Here is a 21,376-nt window from a genome sequence, read left to right on the forward strand (position 1 = left end):
TCAATTGGAGATCTAGAGATGCAAGGAATTGTGACATTAAATGACTGGAAGTCCGCGGCATTTTCATTTTCAATCTTCTTTTTCAAGGCATTATAATATTGATCGACAAATTCTTTCAAGTTTGTCTTAGGGCAGGTTTGGGAGCTAAAACAAAACACAAAATTCTCATCTCATCTCATCTCATTATTACACATTTTTCAAATCTTTATACAAAATATAATAAACAATTCAACTTTTTCAAATCCCAATACACATTTTTCAAATCCCAAAACAATAATAATATTAAAACTTAATATTTTAAACTTCAAAACAAAACACAAAATTCTCATCCCACCCCCCAAACCTATCCTTAGCATAAACATAACCATCAAAGAATGCATTCATACTCTCGTTACGCTGTGTTGTACTAATTCCAGCCCAAAAAACATTCTTCAAGAATGCCGGTACCCAATGCCGCTCAGTTTATAAACTCTGCAACCAAACATTCTCATGCAAGTTGTACATGCTAATCAACTAATCCCAACTTTTTTCAAACTCATCCGGCGTTTGGGTATCATATACACATTTCATCAATGCAGTTTTCATTCCAGTCTTGTAAGAACTATAACAGTCAAGCTTTTCAAGGACTTTCTTCAAGATATGCCATAAGCAAAATCTATGTCGGCTTTCTGGGAAAACTATTGCAATTGTATTTTTCATGGCTCTGTCTTGGTCAGTGATAATAGCCTTCGGCGCTATACCATCCATACACTGCAACCATGTTTGGAATAACCACACAAAGGTCTCAGTATCCTCAGAGGAAATCAAGCCAGCTCCCAACAAAATTGACTGCCCATGGTGGTTTACACCAACAAATGGCGCAAAGGGCATCCCATATCGGTTTGTCAAGTATGTGGTGTCGAAGGTTACGACATCTCTGAAATATTTGTAGGCTGCTCTACAACGGGGGTCTGCCCAGAATACATTTTTTAACCTCCCTTCATCATCTAAGTCCATTAGTGCAAAGAACCTCGAATTTTTAAACTGCATCCGTAAAAAGTAGTCTTGAAGCGCTCTAGCACCACCTGCGCCCAATCGTAGATGTCGTGCCTTGTCGATGTAGTTATGGCAATCCTTTTCCAAAAACGGGAGGTTCTCAAAACCTCCCGCGCCAACAACAAGAGACCTGAAACTCTTATTCATTCGGATGCCGGCCAAATCATTCGTGTCTAGGACCCTTTTAACTGATTCACTCACTTCTCTATTACATTGAAAGAAGCGAGATTTCTTTGGACTGAAGTCGTGGTTGTGGATATTGTGAACTGTAGTCAGCCAAAACTTTCCATCAGCAACTTTTAAGGCATTAATTTTTGCCTTACATTCCGTCTTTCCTTTCGGCCGTGGGTTGGCGACATTTATAGTCCTATTTCGTGCCTTCCCTCCACGGGTACAGGCAAGGGTGACATATCTAACAGTCTGATCTTCTCCCCTCTCACTCTTTTTTGTCATCACCCCAAACCCGCGTTTCTTACCATATTCCTTATAATAACTCATTAAATCTTTTAAGGAATTAAACATCATCCCCGAAACTGGCTCATCATCACCATCCATTTGCACTTTCTCTGATGTTCCTGCACTACCACACTCGATTTCTTCTATATCTGGTCTATCAGGATGAATTTATTCAACATCTGAAGATGTAGCTGGCGATTCAGTTTGCCCAACTAAGGGTCTATTATCCTCCGTACCCAGAAATCTGCTTGTAACGGAGGTATTGCTGAGAGACAACTCGCCTTCCATGCCATGTTGAAATGTGTAATTAGCATTCTGGACAAAAGGAAAAAAAAAAATGCAATTAAACTCTTAGGGTACGTTTGGGTGTTGAAAAGTGTTGAGAAGTGTTGAGAATGTTTGTGAATAGTTATGAGTAGAGATTGGAGTGAGTTTGTGGGTCCCATTGAGAGTATTTTGAGTTGTTTGGATGTGTGAAGTATGTTGAGTTGTTGACTTTTGAGTAGGTAGTTGAAAAATGTGTGGGTCTCATAAATATTATAGTGATTTTATTTTTAATGTAATAAATATTATAATGATTTTATATATATATATATATATATATAATAGTGATAAATATTATAGTAATGTTATTTTTTATTTATATATTATAGTGATTTTATTTTTAATTTATATATAATAGTGATAAATATTATAGTATTTTATTTTTTATTTATATATAATAGTGATTTTATTTTTCTTTATATATTTTAGTGTTTTTATTTTTTATTTATATATAATAGAGATAAATATTATAATGATTTTATTTTTTATTTATATATTATAGTTATTTTATTTTTTATTTATATATTATAATGATTTTATTTTTTATTTATATTTAATAGTGATAAATATTATAGTAATTTTATTTTTTATTTATATTTAATAGTGATAAATATTATAGTGATTTTATTTTTTATTTATATATTATAGTGATTTTATTTTTTATTTATATATAATAGTGATAAATATTTTTTATTTATATATTATAGTGATTTTATTTTTTATTTATATATTATAGTGATTTTATTTTTTATTTATATATTATAATGATTTTATTTTTTATTTATATATTATAATGATTTTATTCCTTATTTATATTTAATAGTGAAAAATATTATAGTAATTTTACTTTTTATTTATTATATATTATAGTGATTTTATTTTTTATTTATATATTATAGTGATTTTATTTTTTATTTATATATTATAGCGATTTTATTTTTTATTTATATATAATAGTGATAAATAGTTTTTATTTATATATTATAGTTATTTTATTTTTATTTATATATTATCGTGATTTTATTTTTTATTTATATATTATAGTGATTTTATTTTTTATTTATATATAATAGTGATAAATATTTTTTATTTATATATTATAGTGATTTTATTTTTTATTTATATATTATAGTGATTTTATTTTTTATTTATATATAATAGTGATAAATATTTTTTATTTATATATTATAGTGATTTTTTATTATTTATATATTATAATGATTTTTTTATTTATATTTAATAGTGATAAATATTATAGTGATTTTATTTTTTATTTATATATTATAGTGATTTTATTTTTTATTTATATATTATAGTGATTTTATTTTTTATTTATATATTATAGTGATTTTAATTTTAATTTATATATTATAGTGATTTTATTTTTTATTTATATAATATAGTGATTTTATTTTTTATTTTTATTTATATATTATAGTGATTTTATTTTTTATTTATATATTATAGTGATTTTATTTTTTATTTATATATAATAGTGATAAATATTTTTTATTTATATATTATAGTTATTTTATTATAGTGATTTTATTTTTTATTTATATATTATAGTGATTTTATTTTTTATTTATATATTATAATGATTTTATTTATATTTTTATTTATATATTATAGTGATTTTATTTTTCATTCATATAATATAATGATTTTATTTTTTATTTATATTTAATAGTTATAAATATTATAGTGATTTTATTTTTTATTTTTATATTATAGTGATTTCATTTTTTATTTATATATTATAGTGATTTATTTTTTATTTATATATTATAGCGATTTTATTTTTTATTTATATATAATAGTGATAAATATTTTTTATTTATATATTATAGTGTTTTTATTTTTTATTTATATATTATAGTGATTTTATTTTATTTATATTTAATAGTGATAAATATTATAGTGATTTTATTTTTTATTTATATGTAATAGTGATAAGTATTATAGAATGTTTGTGAATAGTTATGAGTAAAGATTGAAGTGAGTTTGTGGGTCCCATTGAGAGTATTTTAAGTTGCTTGGCATGTGAAGTATTTTCAAAAGTACGAGAATACTTGAAAAGTGTTGAGGAATGTTTGGTACCCAAACATAGCCTTAAAAAAAAAAACCAACTGCAATTCAACTCTTCAAAAAAACCAACTTATGAAAATTAAACGGCAGACATGACATCAACCTGTATATTGCTTGGATATTGGTTGACAACGGAAAATGGGAGAAAACCCGATGACCATGCAAGCACTGGTCCATAGTAACCGTGCATTGGTATATTTGGAGAAGTTAATGGTATGTCCTGAAATATTATTAGATAAATTATTGATGTGTTGAGAAAATAAATATCAACTAATCTCGAATCTAATCTTATTGATAATTAAATAAAATAACATTCCGTGGATGGGGGTCCATAATAACCGTGCATTGAGATGTTTGGAGAAGTTGATGGTATGTTTGGATAAATTATTGATGTGTTGAGAAAATAAATATCAACTAATCTCGAATATAATTTTATTGATATATTGCAAATAAAATAACATACCGCGAATGGAAGATTTGAGCTAGATGGTCTTAAGGTAGATGGCTGTTCTTTTTCTTTTTCCATGCTAAGAGGGACACAAATGCATCTTGTCAATAGCAATATTATATAACTCCAACCACATTAAAATCTATTAACTGGTACAATAGATCTCATTTCAAATAAAATGTTTAATACTTATTTGAGCATGTGGCGATGCAAAGTTTAATATCTATATACTTTATATAATGATTCTAGATTGATAATGTTGATGTTTTTATGCTCTTTTCAAGTTCTTTTCAGAATGGGTTTTTCTTTTTCTTTTCCTTCTTTTATTTCCTTTTTGAAAATTGCTTATTATAAGATTATCATATTTACTCTCCTATTCTTTGAAAATAAAAATAATTTTATCAAATTGGTGTAGTTAAGTATTTTTCTACCAAGACATACCCACGGTCATGATGATCCGTAATCATTTGAAATCAGACCTCCCAATTCAATCACCCAAGATAAACTAGAGAATCACCATTCAGCAGATTGAGAAATGGTATTTCTAAAGTGAATTGCACATTATTGACTTTTAGGGAAAGGGCATCCATGTAACCATGAGTTATAATTATAAGGCTCAATAAGGAATATGATGTTATTTAATCACAAGGAAACAACTTCAATCCATTAGAACAATGTCTCTGCCCATAAATGAAAAGATAACAATGCCATGACATGGTAGAATGAGTTGCATGGTTAATTTTGAGGTACTAAGAATGGTTTTTGAAAAGAACAGAATAATGGAAGACTCCAGGAAACTTAAGAAGGAGTTATAAATGGAATGAAAATATAAAGAGATTCTCAGTATCTTGCTCGATTTCCCCTGTTTCTCATTATTTTATGAAAAATCCTCTATTTATAGATAAAGAACAGTTTCATTTCACTAGCAAATTTTTGGGAAAATATTCTAAAACAGTTGGCCTCATTCCTTCCCTTGATTATTGTTTTTGTGTTGTGCATTGAGCAGAGCATTTCATCCGAGTCCAATGAAGATGGAAGCTGAAAGTTAGAACACATGCTCAGGTATTAAATGAACTCTCAATAGCTTTAACCCTTTTACTGTACGTGGATGATATGCGCTTTATTTGTGATTTTTTTTTTCTTTTCTGAATCTCTTCTTTACGTACTGGTCTAGACCCTTTTTTTACAAAAGTTATATTTGCTTATCAAAAAAGATAACAGAGAAAGGTAGGATTGCAGATGTAGAATGAAATGATGTTCAAAGACGCATGCCATTTTGAGCTTTTTAAATAATTGGGAGAGGGTGGAGGGAATTAAACTGCTCTTACCTTTCAAGCATATCTCTCTTATAGCTGTAAAAAAATGATAACTAGAGCTACATATTGTTGACTATAACGAAACTGAGTACTACTGATAGTTATTGCTTGCTTTCGCTTCTTATGTAATTTAACTTTCCTTCCCTAGTGTAGATAGCCATTGTAATAATATCATACAAATGGGCTGCTGTGGAAATCCATAAGGGTTCTAGACACAATGATACTGGGAAGGCAGCTGAAAGTTGGAAGACCAAATCAATGAACATAATGGGAAAAATAAAAATAAAAAATTCAGGAGAACCTTTCTCAAGCCTCTAGCAGGATGAAAAATTTCCTTAGTTAAATGAAGCTTTTTACGAGTTGGGTCTATCATCGTTTTAACTGCAATCCCATTTCAGTAACCAATTCCCAGCCTGTTGTGATCCCCCAAATCCATATGGACCATGGCTCTAGAGGGTATGCATACAGAGCCCCAATAAATGGTTATATCTTTATGTTTGATGATATCAGCACCAGTTAATTGTCAAATAAAAGAAGTTAAAAACTACCTAGTTTTGAACTTGCCTCAATTCTTCTATATATTTCGTTGAACAAATAGCAATGCTTATTTGTAGATATTAACGTTAGCTTTGTAAGATTGAATCCATAAAACCAAAGGCGGTTGATCTGCTATAATAACAATTCTTCTATATATTTCGTTAAGAATGTGTGAAGAACAACAGAAAATCAAATCTAAAACAAGAGAAATTATTCTATATATTTCGTTGAGAATGTGTGAAGAATAACAGAAAATCAAATCCAAAAAACGAGAAATTCTTCTATATATTTTGTTGAGTATGTGTGAAGAACAACAGAAAATCAAATCTAAAACAAAGACAAATTCTTCTATATACTTTGTTGAGAATGTGTGAAGAGCAACAGAAAATCAAATCTAAAACAAGAGAAATTCTTACTTTGTCGTTATACAGTGGAAGAAGCAAACGGCAAAATCAAGAGCAGACCCACGTAGACGCCGGCTCAAATCCTTGGGCCATGTGATGGACGGCGACTGCAACAACCAGTTCTTTAGTCCACGGCGGTGACAAGGATAGACGGAATCCTTCCGAGGGTCTATGGGGGTTCAGCGATGAATAACGACCTTCGAGCTTCTTTTGTTTTGTTTCCCTCCCTTTCAACCATTTCATTCGTTTCCTCCCCTCCCTCCCTTTTTTATTTTTTAATTAAATATCGGCTGACATGAGCCGGTTCTGCACCGGTTTTGCACCGACAATTGTATATAGAAGTATTGATTTTTTAATATTATCGTGAATTTGTTTTAAAAATATTTGAGAGTATAAAAATATTTGAAAAAAAAAAGATCAAAGGGCCTGTCGAGATTCATCTTCAGAGTATACACTCGACTCTTGGGTAAAATAGGCTTTTATGGCGGGATCTGTCGCATCAGTCTTTTCAATTTAAATACAGAGTGATGTTAGATTGCGGTCCAGACATTGCAGCTTACGAAATTTTATTTTTTTATTTTTTAATATAATATTTTAAAAAAATATCAATATATTAAAAATAACTTTCTTAAATAATAATTAAAAAAATTAAATATCTCAATGATCAAAATAAAAAGACAAATTAAAAGGATATAGTAACATTATTTTTAAATAAATTACTCTCGTTCACACGATCAAACCAATAATTTTATTTAATAAGAACTAATAATTAATCCATAGTTTGGCAGCAAAGGACCGTATTCGTGCGGCCAGCTGTCGAATTTCAACGTAAGAACTCTTGGCCACAACTCTCCACTTATCCATGCACACGTACGTACGGCAAAGGAATGAGGCTACAAATTAATGGCCGAAGCCGTCTTGCACCTTTCTTACCGAAGTGGCCGCCCAGGATCATGCCCGGCCACAAAGAAACTCTAGTGCATATTTAATTTTTGGCCAAGTACGTAAATCCCACGATATCAAAACAAGCTGGCTGATTTTCTCTTAACATGCCGTGAAACCTTACATTAGTAAAGGCTAGAGGTAGAATATTTTTTTTTTTTTTTTTTGCAACAGGCTAGAGGTAGAATATTTGTCAAAGATCCATGGAGAGTAAATTAATATACGCAATCGGACCTATAAATACGTAGGATTTGAAGGTAGAAAAATGATATTTTCAGTCGTAAATATGTAAGCATCATATAATTATTTAAAAAATAATAATAAACATAAGATTTATATAAAAAAATTAATTTTTTAATAAAAAATTTTATATTTTTTTAAATTGATTGTATAATACTTATATACATGACCACATGTATATGTATGTTGCATTACTTTTGAAGGAAACATGGCGAGAAGTCAAGGTCGGCTACACATAACGATGAAAACTCTGGATCACAATAATTTATTAAGAATTGGCAGATTATATGAGAATTTAGGGTGCCACTAATTTATTAGGTTGGAACATTTTCAGGACAGTGCATGGACAAGAAGCTGCTAACATGGATAATAAGAAAATGTTTTATTTTTTATCTTTGATTTAATAGATAAATTTTAAAATTTGTATCTTAAATTCGAATGCAAGAGAACGTCATTATTCATTCTATTTTTATGTGTGACGTTGAGGGTCTGCGGAGTTATTAATAGGACCACTAATATTAGATGAGAAATTATTTAATATGTTACAAATTACGGACAGTATTTTTATGGCTCTGTTTTTAGTAGGCCGAGTCACTCCATAATTGTTTTATCATATTTTCACACGATGGACTTGAGTGGAACATGTCAAAGTTGGGGAGGATATCTTTTATGACGTTGATTTCATCTCTGATTAAGTATCCATGATCGATCCCTGCTATTTTCACGTTGGCTTAAAGGGACGTTCTTGTACCTAGCTATTATCCAACGTCTAGCCTTTTTTTATTTTTATGAATCTATTATATATCCAACTACTCGTGCATCAAAAATTGATAATTTTTTAAAATTCTTTTACACTATTATTGCAAAGTATAATAAATTTATTTGAATTTTTCGATTAGTAATTTTTATGAATTTCAAACTTTTAAAATTCCTATTTGTCTGTTAATAGATGTTAGTTAAATTATTTTTTCTAAATGTTGCGCTCTTTGCTATTTTTTATAATTATTTGCAAATCTGTGTCTACTGTTGAAGATGGCGTAACTAAGCAATATGTCGATCGGATTGATCTTACTTGGTGATCCCGAGTCAAGATTATTTTCTTGTGATGCTTAAAATATTCGAGTAGTGTGTACGCCGAGTTGGATTTGCTTGGTGATCCTGATTAAGGATTAAATTCTTATGCCGCTTGGTATTACTGACTAGTGTGTCTGTCAGATCGAACTTGTTCAGTAATCCCTATAAATGATCATTTTCTTGCGATTCTTAGAATTACTAAGCAATGTATTGGTGGTCAAACTAGTCTTACTCGGTGATCCTAAGTAATGATTATTTTCTTGCGATACTCAAAATTTCTGACAAGTGTGTCTGTCAGACTGGATTTGCTTGGTGATCTTGAGCAAGGTTTATTTCTTTGCGATGCTCGAAATTTTTTAACAATGTGTCGGTTGGGTTGCCCTTGCTTGGTAATCCCGAGCAATGGCTAAATTTTTGCTCAATGTGTTGTTCGGACTATGCAAGGCACGTATGTTCAAGTGAAAGTATTGCTGCATTTTTTATATGGGAAAATATAATCTTCAAAATGCATGTCAATTAGAACTAATCATTAAGACTTAGAATCATCAAGGAAAATTAATAACTCTTAACATGATAATGAACTAAAAAATGTGAAAGTACTTTAGAGTTTTGTTAATTATAAAAAATAATTATTAAATCTATAGTAGCAAATGTAGCAAACCTAGTGTGTGTGTGTGTGTGTGAATCAAAACATGGTTTCTTAACTAGTTAAGTCATGAGACATTTATACAACCATTGTAAAATTTAGTGTTTGTTAGCTTAGTTGCGGGCACTTATATGTTTCACACATGATTAGACTATTAAGAAGATAGTTAACTTGTATTACGGAGATGAAATTTGTTTTGTTCATAAAATTGATATCCCAACTCATGTATAGTTAGTTTTCTTTTACTGCAAAGGCTCATACCTAGGTCTACATTGTTTGTATATATGAAGATGATCTTGAAAGTTGAATGCTTTGAACTAAACTAACGACAATTTAAAATAGAAATGAACAAAAATAGAACATTATTTGAGATTCTTAAGTACGCTACCCCATATGACTTTCTTGGAGCTAGCAAACCCTTATGATTGGACCAAGTTTGTATAGATGTTAATGGACAATGGCACATGAATCTAATCCAAGCGTGTCATAGCACAAGGGGATGACCAAAAGAATCTCAAAGGTAAAAATGTAGTTTTATATAAGAGACAAAATAATTTAATTAAGGCAAAATAGATAATAAGAAAAAGATGATAAAAAAAAAAAGTGACAGTAATCGTTTAATTGAAAACCTTGATAATTTTGCCTGCCAAACAAAAACTATTTTTGAACCTTATGGACAAAAAGGTAGCACATCAAACATAAACTTCAAGGAAAAAGAGATAATTTTACCTATCAAATTCATTAGAACCTCAAGGACAAAAATATAATTTTCTCATCAAACACAAACATCAAGGACAAGAAAGTAAATTTTCCATCAAACTCAAACTCAAACTCAAACTCATACTACTATCCATACTATTAGAGTACAATTTGTGAAAGAGAAATGATAGAGTCACCAAAAAAATTAATTAACATCTATTTCGTATCGATTTTTTTTTTAACTTTTTTTTATTTTATGATTAAGAAAGTTTTTTTTTTTTGGTAATTTTTTTAATTTAAAAATGTTTAAATGGGTTTAAAAAATGTTTGAAAAAAATAGAAACAAAAATAATAAAAAAATGGTTTAGAATTTTCGGTCGCCTAGCACCACTCAATTCTACACCATTTTTTATTATTTTTGTTTCTAATGCTTTTTGACAAAAAGCAATGCACGGCTTAACACGTAATTAACAAATTTAAAATAAATTTCACTGTTCACATGCCCAAAGACTTTTTTATAACATTAGGAGATATGTGAAAATTTAGGGTCCCACTGATTTATTACGTTGAAACATTATTAGATGAAAACTTGACTTTATTTCCATGCATGGATTATAATAAGAAAATGCTTTTTTGTGTCTTTGATTTCAATATGCATGCGTATATTTATTATTAAAAAGTTATTTTTTATTTTTTATTTTACCATTGTAGATGTTATATTTCTGATTTATAGTTATTTCTATTTTCACGTGGACTAGAGGGAAAGATGTCACATTGTCAAGGTAGGGGAGGATTTAGGAGCATCTTTATTCAAATTTAGGGTCCCGCAAATTTATTAGGGGATCATCATTAGATGAGAAATTGACTTCAATATTCAAATTGACAACATTAATGGATCTTCTCATAATCTCAGTACTTATATTCTCCATTGTTTTTTTATAATTATATTCTTGCCTATTATGATATGTGAAAAAAATAAATAAATCAATATATGGGAGAATGTGAGATTTTATTATTGACCAAAAAATAGGTGCAAGTATGAAAAAATTATTGAAAAATTAAAAGAAACTTGGAGAACTAAGTGCTAAGTAAGATTTTTAAAAATTCTTAGGGTGTCAAATTGTCTTTATATTGAGGACATCTTAACAAAATGTATGTATTAAAAAAGGGTTTTCAAAAATTTTGGTGCCTCATGCCCTAAACGTAGTTCCTCCCGGCCTGCTTTAGGGTGTTGAATGGTGTGCCATAAATAAATATTCTCCTATATTGTTTTTTTATAATTATATTCTCCTATATGGTTTGAGAAATGACATTTATAAAATTAGGGTGTGCAACTGTCTTTTAAAAAAATTAAATAAATTTGAGACTCACATAAAAAAATAATTTTTTTAATGATGAACTCTAATTTTTTTCAAATAGTGTGCGTGAACTCACTCATCTTAAAATTGTATCTAGTATTATTATTTTATATATATATATATATAATTGTTTTCATTATGTTTTGTTTATTAAAAATATATTAATATAACTATTTTAAAAAATTAAGCTTATCCCCTGTCAAAAATAGGTTTGCTCCTAAACATAAACCGCAGTTCATTTTCTTCAATTAATAACGGCCCATTGTACATTTAAATAGTAGAAAGATGTAGCACGTTAGATGGAGATTATATTGAGGTTTCATTTAGATAGTGAGATGAGATGAAATAAAATAGTTTTAGATGAATTGAACAAAATATTGTTAGAATATTATTTTTAATATTATTATTATTTTAAGATTTGAAAAGATTGAATTGTTTATTATATTTTGTATGTGAATTTAAGAAAGTTATAATGATGATAGTGTTTTTGTATTCAAACGAGACCTGAATGATTATTGCTTGGGTGTATTAGAATTCTTATTTTTCTTTCTCATTTGGGATTATTTTTGTGGGAAATACTTTTAAAATAATTATATATTATATTTATTACTATTAATATTTTAGGATTTATTTTGAAATTTATAAAATAGTTTGAAAAAGAGAAATTAGGAAGAGTTTATAAGTTATGACTCATGATTAGGGTTGTAAAAATAATCGAAAAATCGGTTAAACCAAACCGAACCAGTTTGTAATCGATCTAGTGCAGTACTGGTTCTTAAGATTCGAAACCGATCCTAAATTGGTTTGGTACCGATTTTCATATTTTAAAAACCAGTTTAAACCGATCCTGACCGATATATATATATTTATAATTATTTATATTGTACATAATCTTTTATAATATATTATATATATTATATGCTAAATTGCTAGTTAATATCATATGAAATTGTAATCCTATTCTTCAAGTCTATAAATCTTCTAACATAAAATTAAAACTAATCTTATAATTTTTAATATAAAATTTGATATAACTTATAAATTTTAATCCTATAATATAAAATTAATATAACATTATATTCTAATTTTAAACATAAATATTAATATAAACTTACTTTTGATATATATATATATATAAAGGATAAATACATTTTTGGCATAATAAATTATCATATATATATATTCTTTTTATAAATACATTTTTACACATTTGATCATATATAATCATATAAAAAGTCTAGAACTTATATAGACTATAGTTAAACTCAATACTATACTCGTATGTGTTAATTATTAGAAAATAATGTACTTATACTATAATATAAATAGACTAATAATTTAATATATGTAATCATCATATTTTTACTAGCATAGATAATCCGCAAAATAGGAAAAACCAGACTGGACAGAAATTAGAAAAACTAGAAGTTCAGGTTTCAATATTAAATAAGTCTGGTATCGATTCTTAAATTTTCAAAATCTGTGTATACTGGTTTGGTTCTAAAAAAATGTACAAAACCGGACCGAAACTTACTGGTTACAATCCTACACTCGGGGGAGGAGATTCACACTTGGAAAAGCAACAATGAGAGGGAGGGAGAGAATTGCACGAGGCAACTAGATCAAGGTGAGAAGCATTTCTCAACCTAGCCTTGTTGGCCCTAGTTCTTGTTTTTTTGGGGGGGTGGGGGGGGGATTCACACCTTTCAAAGGTCTGGAAGTTGCAATTGAGGAATCCAAAATTAGTTGATGAACTAGGACATGGTTTCAGACTGGGTTTGCCATGTGAGGGGGGTGTGAATCGGACTAGGAATAGTGTTTTCCTTGTAGTAAAGGGGTGCCCGTAGTGGGTACCCCTTCCCCCTTCCCATGATTAGGGTTATGAAGTGGCTTAATAACCACTTCATAAATCTTGATGGCTAGCATGGGGTTACACTTAGAGATGTTATTTATATAGCTCATTCCCCATTTGGATGAGGTACGTACTTATAGCACAAAAGTGAAAATCTCTCTCTCAAGTATGGTTCTTTCTAGTTCTGGCACTTAGGTTGTAGAATATTTGAGTGTTCCTCTGGTCTAACCAAGTAGCACATTCCATCATCGAAATGATGATTTTGGATGAACAACACCTGTGGAGAAGTCTATGGAAATGATGATTTCGGATTAACAACACCTATGGAGAAGTCTGTGGAACAACCACATCCTTTTTATGATTTTTCGCTCGTGGTAAACACTTTCGCTGTACTCTGATCTAGTTTTTCTAACACCAACTGGACGCACGCACGCACGCACACATGAAGCTTGGATATAAGTTTAGAGGGGCCAAATATTTTTAGGCTAGAATAAATAGTTGAATTGAAGCTTTTTAGGAACACCATCAACAAGTGATACAAAAAATAAATCTCAAATTTTCATTCTTCCAATAATTTCGAAAACTTTACATTTATGCTTATCATATATTGCAATTAAAATAAAAAGGCTAAACTTTGGAAACGAGTTATATATGAATTATAAAAAAGAGAAAATTATATGGGAAGGACTAGGGGTGTGCAGTAGGGCCTCGCACCCCGCTACCCCTCCCCAGTCCACCCCGCCCCAGCATAGCGGGGCAAGCAACCCCGCTTTGTCTATGTTGGGCTGGGCTCCCCGCCCTGCATCTAGGGCCCCTAGTGGGGGCGAGTGGCGGGGAGGGCCCAACCCTACCCTGCATTTCCCCCGCCCCGCCCCCACCTACAATATATATATATATATATATAAACATACATATATATTTATATTTTACAAATTGTGTATATATAAATATATATTACAATTTGTTAGACTTGTTCACAAAATATGTACTGGCAAATTTAAAAATTATATAGTTTAAAAATTAATACACTACAAATTATACAAAATATGTACTAGCAAATTTAAAAATTACATAATTTTTAAATTATAGTCATATTTACAAAATTTAAATTTATAATTTGGATTTCAAAATGTATTTTTAATTACTTTTGAAATTAGAAATAATCTTTAAATCAAGTAAAATGTAATGTTTTTTTTAAGTAGTCGGGGACGGGACGAATTGAGAATTTGCCCCGCACCCTGCCCCCGCATCCCGGGGGCGGGGGACGCGGTTGAAAATCTCACCTCCTGCCCCATGCTGGGTGGGGTGCGGGGAAGGGATGGCCTCGCCCCTTAGGGGCGGGTAGCACCCCGAAAAAGAACAAACTAAGTTTTGGGTTTTCTAAATAATGTATAACATAAATTATATTAAAAGGTTTTAAGTAGTACATGAATTACATATTGTGTAGCTAGCTATTAAACCAAATGTAGATTTTTTCATTAAATTTTTTTCATTAAGATAATTATAAATTTTAAAAGAGAAATAATATAATATCAAATTATAATTTTTAAATTAAATTAAATATAAAAAATTGAAGACCAAAAAAAGTCATTCAATATACATTCCTTAAGAAAAATTAAATATAAAAAATTGATGACAAAAAAGTCAACTTACAAAATTAAGGACAATATACATTCCTTAATTTTTTATGAGGAAAATTGTCAAAAGTTGAAATGAAGACATACAACCAAAGTAACCAGTGAATTTTTTTCTTCAAGCCTTGGGGGCAGGCCCCCCTCCCCCTCTTCGGTTTTGTGTGTGTATATGTATACATATATTTATATATATAACAAGTATACATTAAACATGTGCCAAATATATGTTTTTTTAAAAGATTAAATTAAAAAACGAACGTTTGTTTGTTTATTCATTTTAAAAAATATGTATTTCTCACATGCTCAAGTGTACGTGTCAATTTTTAAATGAATTAAGAAAAATTTGTCCTATAAAAAATGTCAGCACAAAGCGTGCCTAACCCTCCAATAAAATAAAGAAAAATATATGTATCTGCCCCACACCGGCATACACTCAACCTATTGAGTGTAAAAATAATAAAAAAAAAGTGATGTGAAGTGTGTGTCGGTGTGGGGCAGATGCATAACATTTCCCATAAAATAAAGCTGTGGCTTCATTTGTTTCCCCTACAGAGTCAAGCACCCTATCACTTCTATTTAATTACATAAAAGCCAAGTTTTAATTGATGACTTGGCATTCAGTCCGCAATATTCGGCTTCTCTACATCACGCGGTGGTTTTCAAAGTTCCAAACCGTGCATTCTATTGTTGATGTTTCATTACGATTGATTTCTTTTTTCTTTTTTCTTTTTTTATCAACCGACGCTTTGAATTAAGAAGCAGTGTTTTCATAAATAATTAAAAAACAGGGCCAACGCTTTGCAGAAATGATGAGAACTAACAGTTTGTTATTTGCAGCTGAGACAGCACCGAAAGAAACACACAAAATTAGGAAAAATTTAAAATTGTGAAGCGGTGCAAAATGGCAACCGAAAAAATGGGCAAGCAGTTTTCTGCTTTTCTAAAAGAAACCTTCACTCTTTCTGTTGAAAATTAGCTCTACACATATATCTTGAACGAATTATCCCCTTTAGAGCATTCTTATTGGGTTTTTTAAAATTTTTCTTAAATTTTAACTAAAAATAACACTTCCTATAATTTTATCCTAAATTTTATTCATCTTCAAAAAATTTTCTACATCTAATTCCTTATCCTTTATCTATTCTATTAAAATAATATTATTCTATTATTTCTTTAATAGTTCTTTCTCTCACTTCCATTTCCATTTTTAACCACTAACTCTTTTGTCTTATTCTCTTCTTTTCAAAGATTACATTTTATAAATACTTATACAATTTTTTTTTTCCAAATACAGTATTATTTTTCAATTCAATATCAGTATTAAAAATAATAATTTTTTAAAATATGTGTATTTTCCACGTCTTGATGATCAAATATTTTACAAAATAGTACAACGATAACATTTTGAATTCGCCGTGATTAGTACACATGCTTTGTCATTTATCCAACGGTAATTTTTTTTGTCTATTCTCCAACGGTAACTTTTTTTTATCTCTTCCCCAACGGTAACTTTTTTTATCTTTTCTCCAATTGTAACATTTTCTGTCTTATATGTAACGGTAACTTTTTCTTCTATAAATACGAATTCTGCTTGCATTCACACTTTCAAAAACTCAAGTCTCATCTCCAACTCCCTTCATCAAATGGTTCGTTCTTTTCTTCGCAAATTGCTTACATATTTGTCATCTAATGATGAGTTGGATGTTGTTATTAATGCCGAGGCTGATGAAGAGTCATCGAGACATCGTGGCAATCGACAACGTCATAAGTTTATTCGGCATGATCATATTCAAGAGCACGAGCGCCTTTTCCGTGACTATTTTGCAGAAAATCCAGTATATCCCTCTGGCCAGATTTTCAGATTTTCTTATCATCACAGCCGAGAGGTTAAGACAACTCAAATCCAATAACAAAATTAGTTTGCAAACGTTTTAATAAGAACATTCTCATCCACTTCCCTAAACACTTATGTGTTTTAAATATGGTTTAGAATGATTTACAGAATTTACATCATGTGTGAGACATGAACCCAACATCAAATGGCTGCAAAACCTTACCAAACCCCACGTGCCTTTTGTGAAAAATATTACAAACTGCAAAATGGTCATTTGGGTGAGGATTACCTCACCATCTCAATGGGGCCCACTAACACTTATGAATTACCCTACTAAACACCATCATCATAGCCTAACAGTAGACATGTAGCCCCCTCCCTCCCCCACAGGTAATAATTATTCATCTGTACCAAACACTGCAAAGGTCCCAATAGCACAAACCAATTCACACTTGAGGGGTTAGAGAAGGAAAATCCAATACTAAGCAGCAAGCAAAATGCATAAGAACAAAAAAAACAGAAATTAAATTTGTCAAACCAACAAAGTTCAGTCCATGAGAACAATAATTAAAGAGACCACATTGGCTCAAACCATCAAACACAGGGCACAAACAAGTCCAAACTGGTTGACTTGAATCACTTATTTGACTGCTTCAAACAAGTCCAAACACAGACCACATTGATAATAAGTTCTCACGTTATTATTTTACTGCTTCAAATCCAAAAAGGCTTCATAATAAGCTTTATATCATCAACTCAACATATAGATCTACCAACTCAGAAAAGTTAAGCTCTCCGTACGTTAATCTTCATTCAAGAACTTTATCAAGCCCTGCATATTTTCCTCTTACTGAATCAAAATACTTCTCATTTAGGAAAAAAAAATTCTCAAGACAACATCAATAATGTTTCTAACTTCCTCTTGTCTGAATACCTCATATCTTGATATCAACACTCAGTTGCACAGAAAAGATATTTTCACCCAAAAATTTTAGCTTCGTCCAACTATATGAGAACGCTGCACATAGAGTATTCCATTTGAAAACTAAAACCCAACAGAACCAAGCGAGCAAGACAAACTGAAACAAACCTAAAACGACCCAAAAATGCAAATGAACAGCCAAGACTCGTCTCTAGTGGCAAAAGAAAGGCAGCATTATCATAAGAAAGGCAGCCAAGACTCGTCTCTAGTGACAAATTTAATCTGGACAGATCTGAAGAGAATCACAAAAGGAAAACTTCAAACAATTATCATAAGAAAAAAGAAATTCCATGGAAACAACGAGTAAAAACATAAATCAGTGTAAAAACAGAAACGAGTGTAAGAACCGAAACCCAGATGGGGAAATGGGTTTCAGAGAATGTTTAATCAACCTATTAAAAATCCTCAACCAAACAAGAAAAACTACATCAAGAGGATATTACTTGAAGATGATAATGATTCATGATTTCGCACAGCTTTTGAGCTCAATGGGTTTTGACAAAACCGCCCGCCTTCGATATGTGCTACTGTTTTTGCGAAAACAAAAATATAAAAGTTGCTTGCGATAACAGATTGAAAGATGAACAGATAGAATCCTTACCTACAAACAAAGCTAGGCATGAGCGATTTTGGTCTTTGCTGTGAATCGAGAGGAAGAGAGGAGCGCAGGACCAATGGCAACATATTTAAGATTCGGTCGATTGGGGATATACAGTGGTTCCCCAAATATGGGGAATGACTGTGGATCCCCTAAAACAAATCCCTATTTTAGGGAATGGGATGGGAGGCTCCTTTCCAGATTCCCCTAAATTTATCTCCAAATTTTAGGGATAACAATACTTTACGCATTCGGATGGGGATGCTCTTAGAAAGTTAGTTTGGCCCAACCAGAAATGCCAGTGTATCTATCAAGCAATTTCAAAAAATCTCAACCAAAAAATTTCACACTAACAGGGGATTCCAAAAAACAATTATAACATAAGTCGCTCGATGAACTTAAATAAAAAATACAATTTTACACAAACAAAAAACAACACTTTTAATAATCTATAAATAGTTGTAAGATTATTTTTTAAATTTTCACTGAACATAGACAGAAGAGAGTATGGAGATGTTTGAAATTAAGAGTTGTAGATAAAAAATACATTTAACATACCATCACCAAATTGCAAACAACTAAACCAGATATCAAAACTAGAGCAACCCTACAAATACAATTAACATACAAATACATTTAAATGGTACTGGAGGTAGGTTGCTAGATTCATCAGATATCAAAACCAGAGCTACCATAAAAGTGATAAGGTAAATTGGTAGAAAATATTCATTCCGGAATTCAAAGATAAAATACAACCACAAATCCAACATACACATAGCACGTAAAGAACTAAAAGTCTTTACAAATTATCTAATTCGTAATCTTGAGAAAAACAAAATCTAGAAAAAATTATCTAATAATGTTGCAACATGCAACGAAATAAAACCAGCTCAAAGGTTAAAAAGGACCACCTCAATTTCTTTCAATAGCCAAGATGTATATGCATGAAACCAACGCAGATCCAAAGAAAAACCCCTAATTAACACAAAAACTTCAAATTGAACACAACACCAGAAAAAGGTGTGGAACAAACCCTGATTAATCCAAGCACCATTCGCCCCAGAATCAAACAAAAATGAAGAACGAACACTGAAAAACAAACCATTGATGAAATAGATGGCAATTAGTCACATGAATACTCGGATTCGCAGCGAAGAAACACTCAAAAGCCTAAACTTCCATAAGGAAAAGGAGATGATATGTGAAACCATAATTTCACGACACAAAACCAACACATTAGAGTAAGAACAGCAAACCCACAAAAAAAATGAATACACGTTTAATCTTTCTCAAGAAATAATTCATGGAAAACTCGAGAAAAGTAAAAGACATTCAATTTTTTTACCTTACAACATTCAAGCCAACCCACCAAGGCAGGTCCCTACCCGCCGAGGCCGAACCATAGGCTAGCGAAGAAAACCCAAAAAACCCACAAACCCACAAACACGAAAAAGAGAAGAGGGAGTGTTTCAGTATGCATATGCATGAAACCAATGTAGATCCAAAGAAAAACCCCTAACCATCATCTATAAACAAACTACCCTAGCATTCGAAGTCAACAAATTCTCCAAACCAAGCCCTAGCTAAGACTCAACCATTAATTTTTCCCACCTTAAGTTTCGGAATATTTTATGGACTGTTGCTTTATTCACCAATTCTGAGAAGTTCCGAATCTGGAAACCCACCACACGCTCATACAGTTTCTCATTCAGTCCTTGCTCAAATTTGCGTGCCTTCTTTTCCTCATCGGGAATCAGATAAGTAGCAAAACAGGATAACTCAGTAAACCTAGTAGCATACTGATGAACCGTCATTGTTCCCTGAACCAAGGTGGCAAATTCCATAGCCTTGTCCTCACGGAATGAGCTAGGGAAAAAGCGCTCAAGAAAAATCTGCTTGAAGTGCAGCCAACTGACTATCTCTGTCCCCTCTACTTCCCTGATAGATCTTTCAGAGATCCACCACCTCTTCGCTTCCCCAGTAAGCTTGAATGTGGCGTACGCCACTTTTTGCTCCTCAATACAGGTTAGGACTCGCAAAATCTCCTCAATGTCCTGAATCCAATCCTCTGCCAGAGTTGGATCGCCTCTCCCATCAAATAAAGGAGGGTCCATTCGATTGAATTGCTCTACAGTACAACCCCTTCATTGAAGTTACGCTGGCGACCCGCGGGATTCTGCACAAGGTCATCAATTAATTGATGTGCAGCCGCTCGCAGTACTTCGGAAGCACTCGGGTTTGCTTCCCTTTCATTCTCGTTCGCATTCAGATCCGACATGCTTCGTTCTCTACGACGAGGTGGCATCCTGACAAAATAACTAGAATTTTTAATAATCGCTTCAAAAATAGAGTTTATAAGAACATAGAAAATTAGTGGTATTTGTAAAAACAAAACGTATATATTATAATTCAAAAATTATAAGAATACGCATAACGGAGAAAAGAGAAGTACATATAACCGTAGCAATAATCAATCTCCACAAACTAAAACTTTAACCCATTTAACTATTTAGGAAAGCTCCGTTATTAAACTAAACCTTAATCAACATGAACTTAGTTCATAGACCTGTGAAATACTACACTTCATAGCTATTCCTAAAGCCTGCGAATTTTAAGACTTCCCACTTCAACCATATTCAATCCTTTAGTTCGCTTTACTACCACAATAAATCTGAAAATGATCTAAAATCTTTACATCCTATGAACCCACAGAAATCTAAACCTCCAAAGTTTATAGTATGCAGAATTCAAACCTGTCTCTGATACCAAAATGTAACGCCCCAAACCCGGGTGGCTTGGAGAATTACTACTTGTCACTCATAAACATGTCTCCCAACACATCCAAAGAACAATCTCCAAAAACTTCATAAATGAAATCAATCTCATATCATCTCAATAATCTCATTACA

General features: G+C 31.1%; 1 protein-coding gene across 1 annotated transcript; it reads right to left on the bottom strand.

Annotated features, from left to right (window-relative positions):
- Nucleotides 1-1,659: 1,659 nt before the first annotated feature.
- Nucleotides 1,660-20,581, bottom strand: LOC118347677. The gene is made up of 2 exons (XM_035687697.1): nt 20,120-20,581; nt 1,660-1,806 (listed from the first exon to the last, which is right to left on the bottom strand). Exons 1-2 carry the CDS (start codon nt 20,579-20,581, stop codon nt 1,660-1,662), a joined length of 609 nt encoding a protein of 202 aa, XP_035543590.1.
- Between the last annotated feature and the right edge of the window lie 795 nt (nt 20,582-21,376).

Source organism: Juglans regia, chromosome 2 (genome assembly GCF_001411555.2).
Source record: "Juglans regia cultivar Chandler chromosome 2, Walnut 2.0, whole genome shotgun sequence".
Lineage (NCBI taxonomy): Eukaryota > Viridiplantae > Streptophyta > Magnoliopsida > Fagales > Juglandaceae > Juglans > Juglans regia.

What these genes read in the sequence shown, in the direction of transcription:
- LOC118347677 (XM_035687697.1), bottom strand. Translation starts at nt 20,581, where the DNA reads ATGGACCCTCCTTTATTTGATGGGAGAGGCGATCCAACTCTGGCAGAG. An exon ending in TTCGGAACTTCTCAGAATTG is followed by an intron (nt 1,807 to 20,119) that starts GTGAATAAAGCA and finishes CCTTTTGTCCAG; the next exon opens with AATGCTAATTACACATTTCA.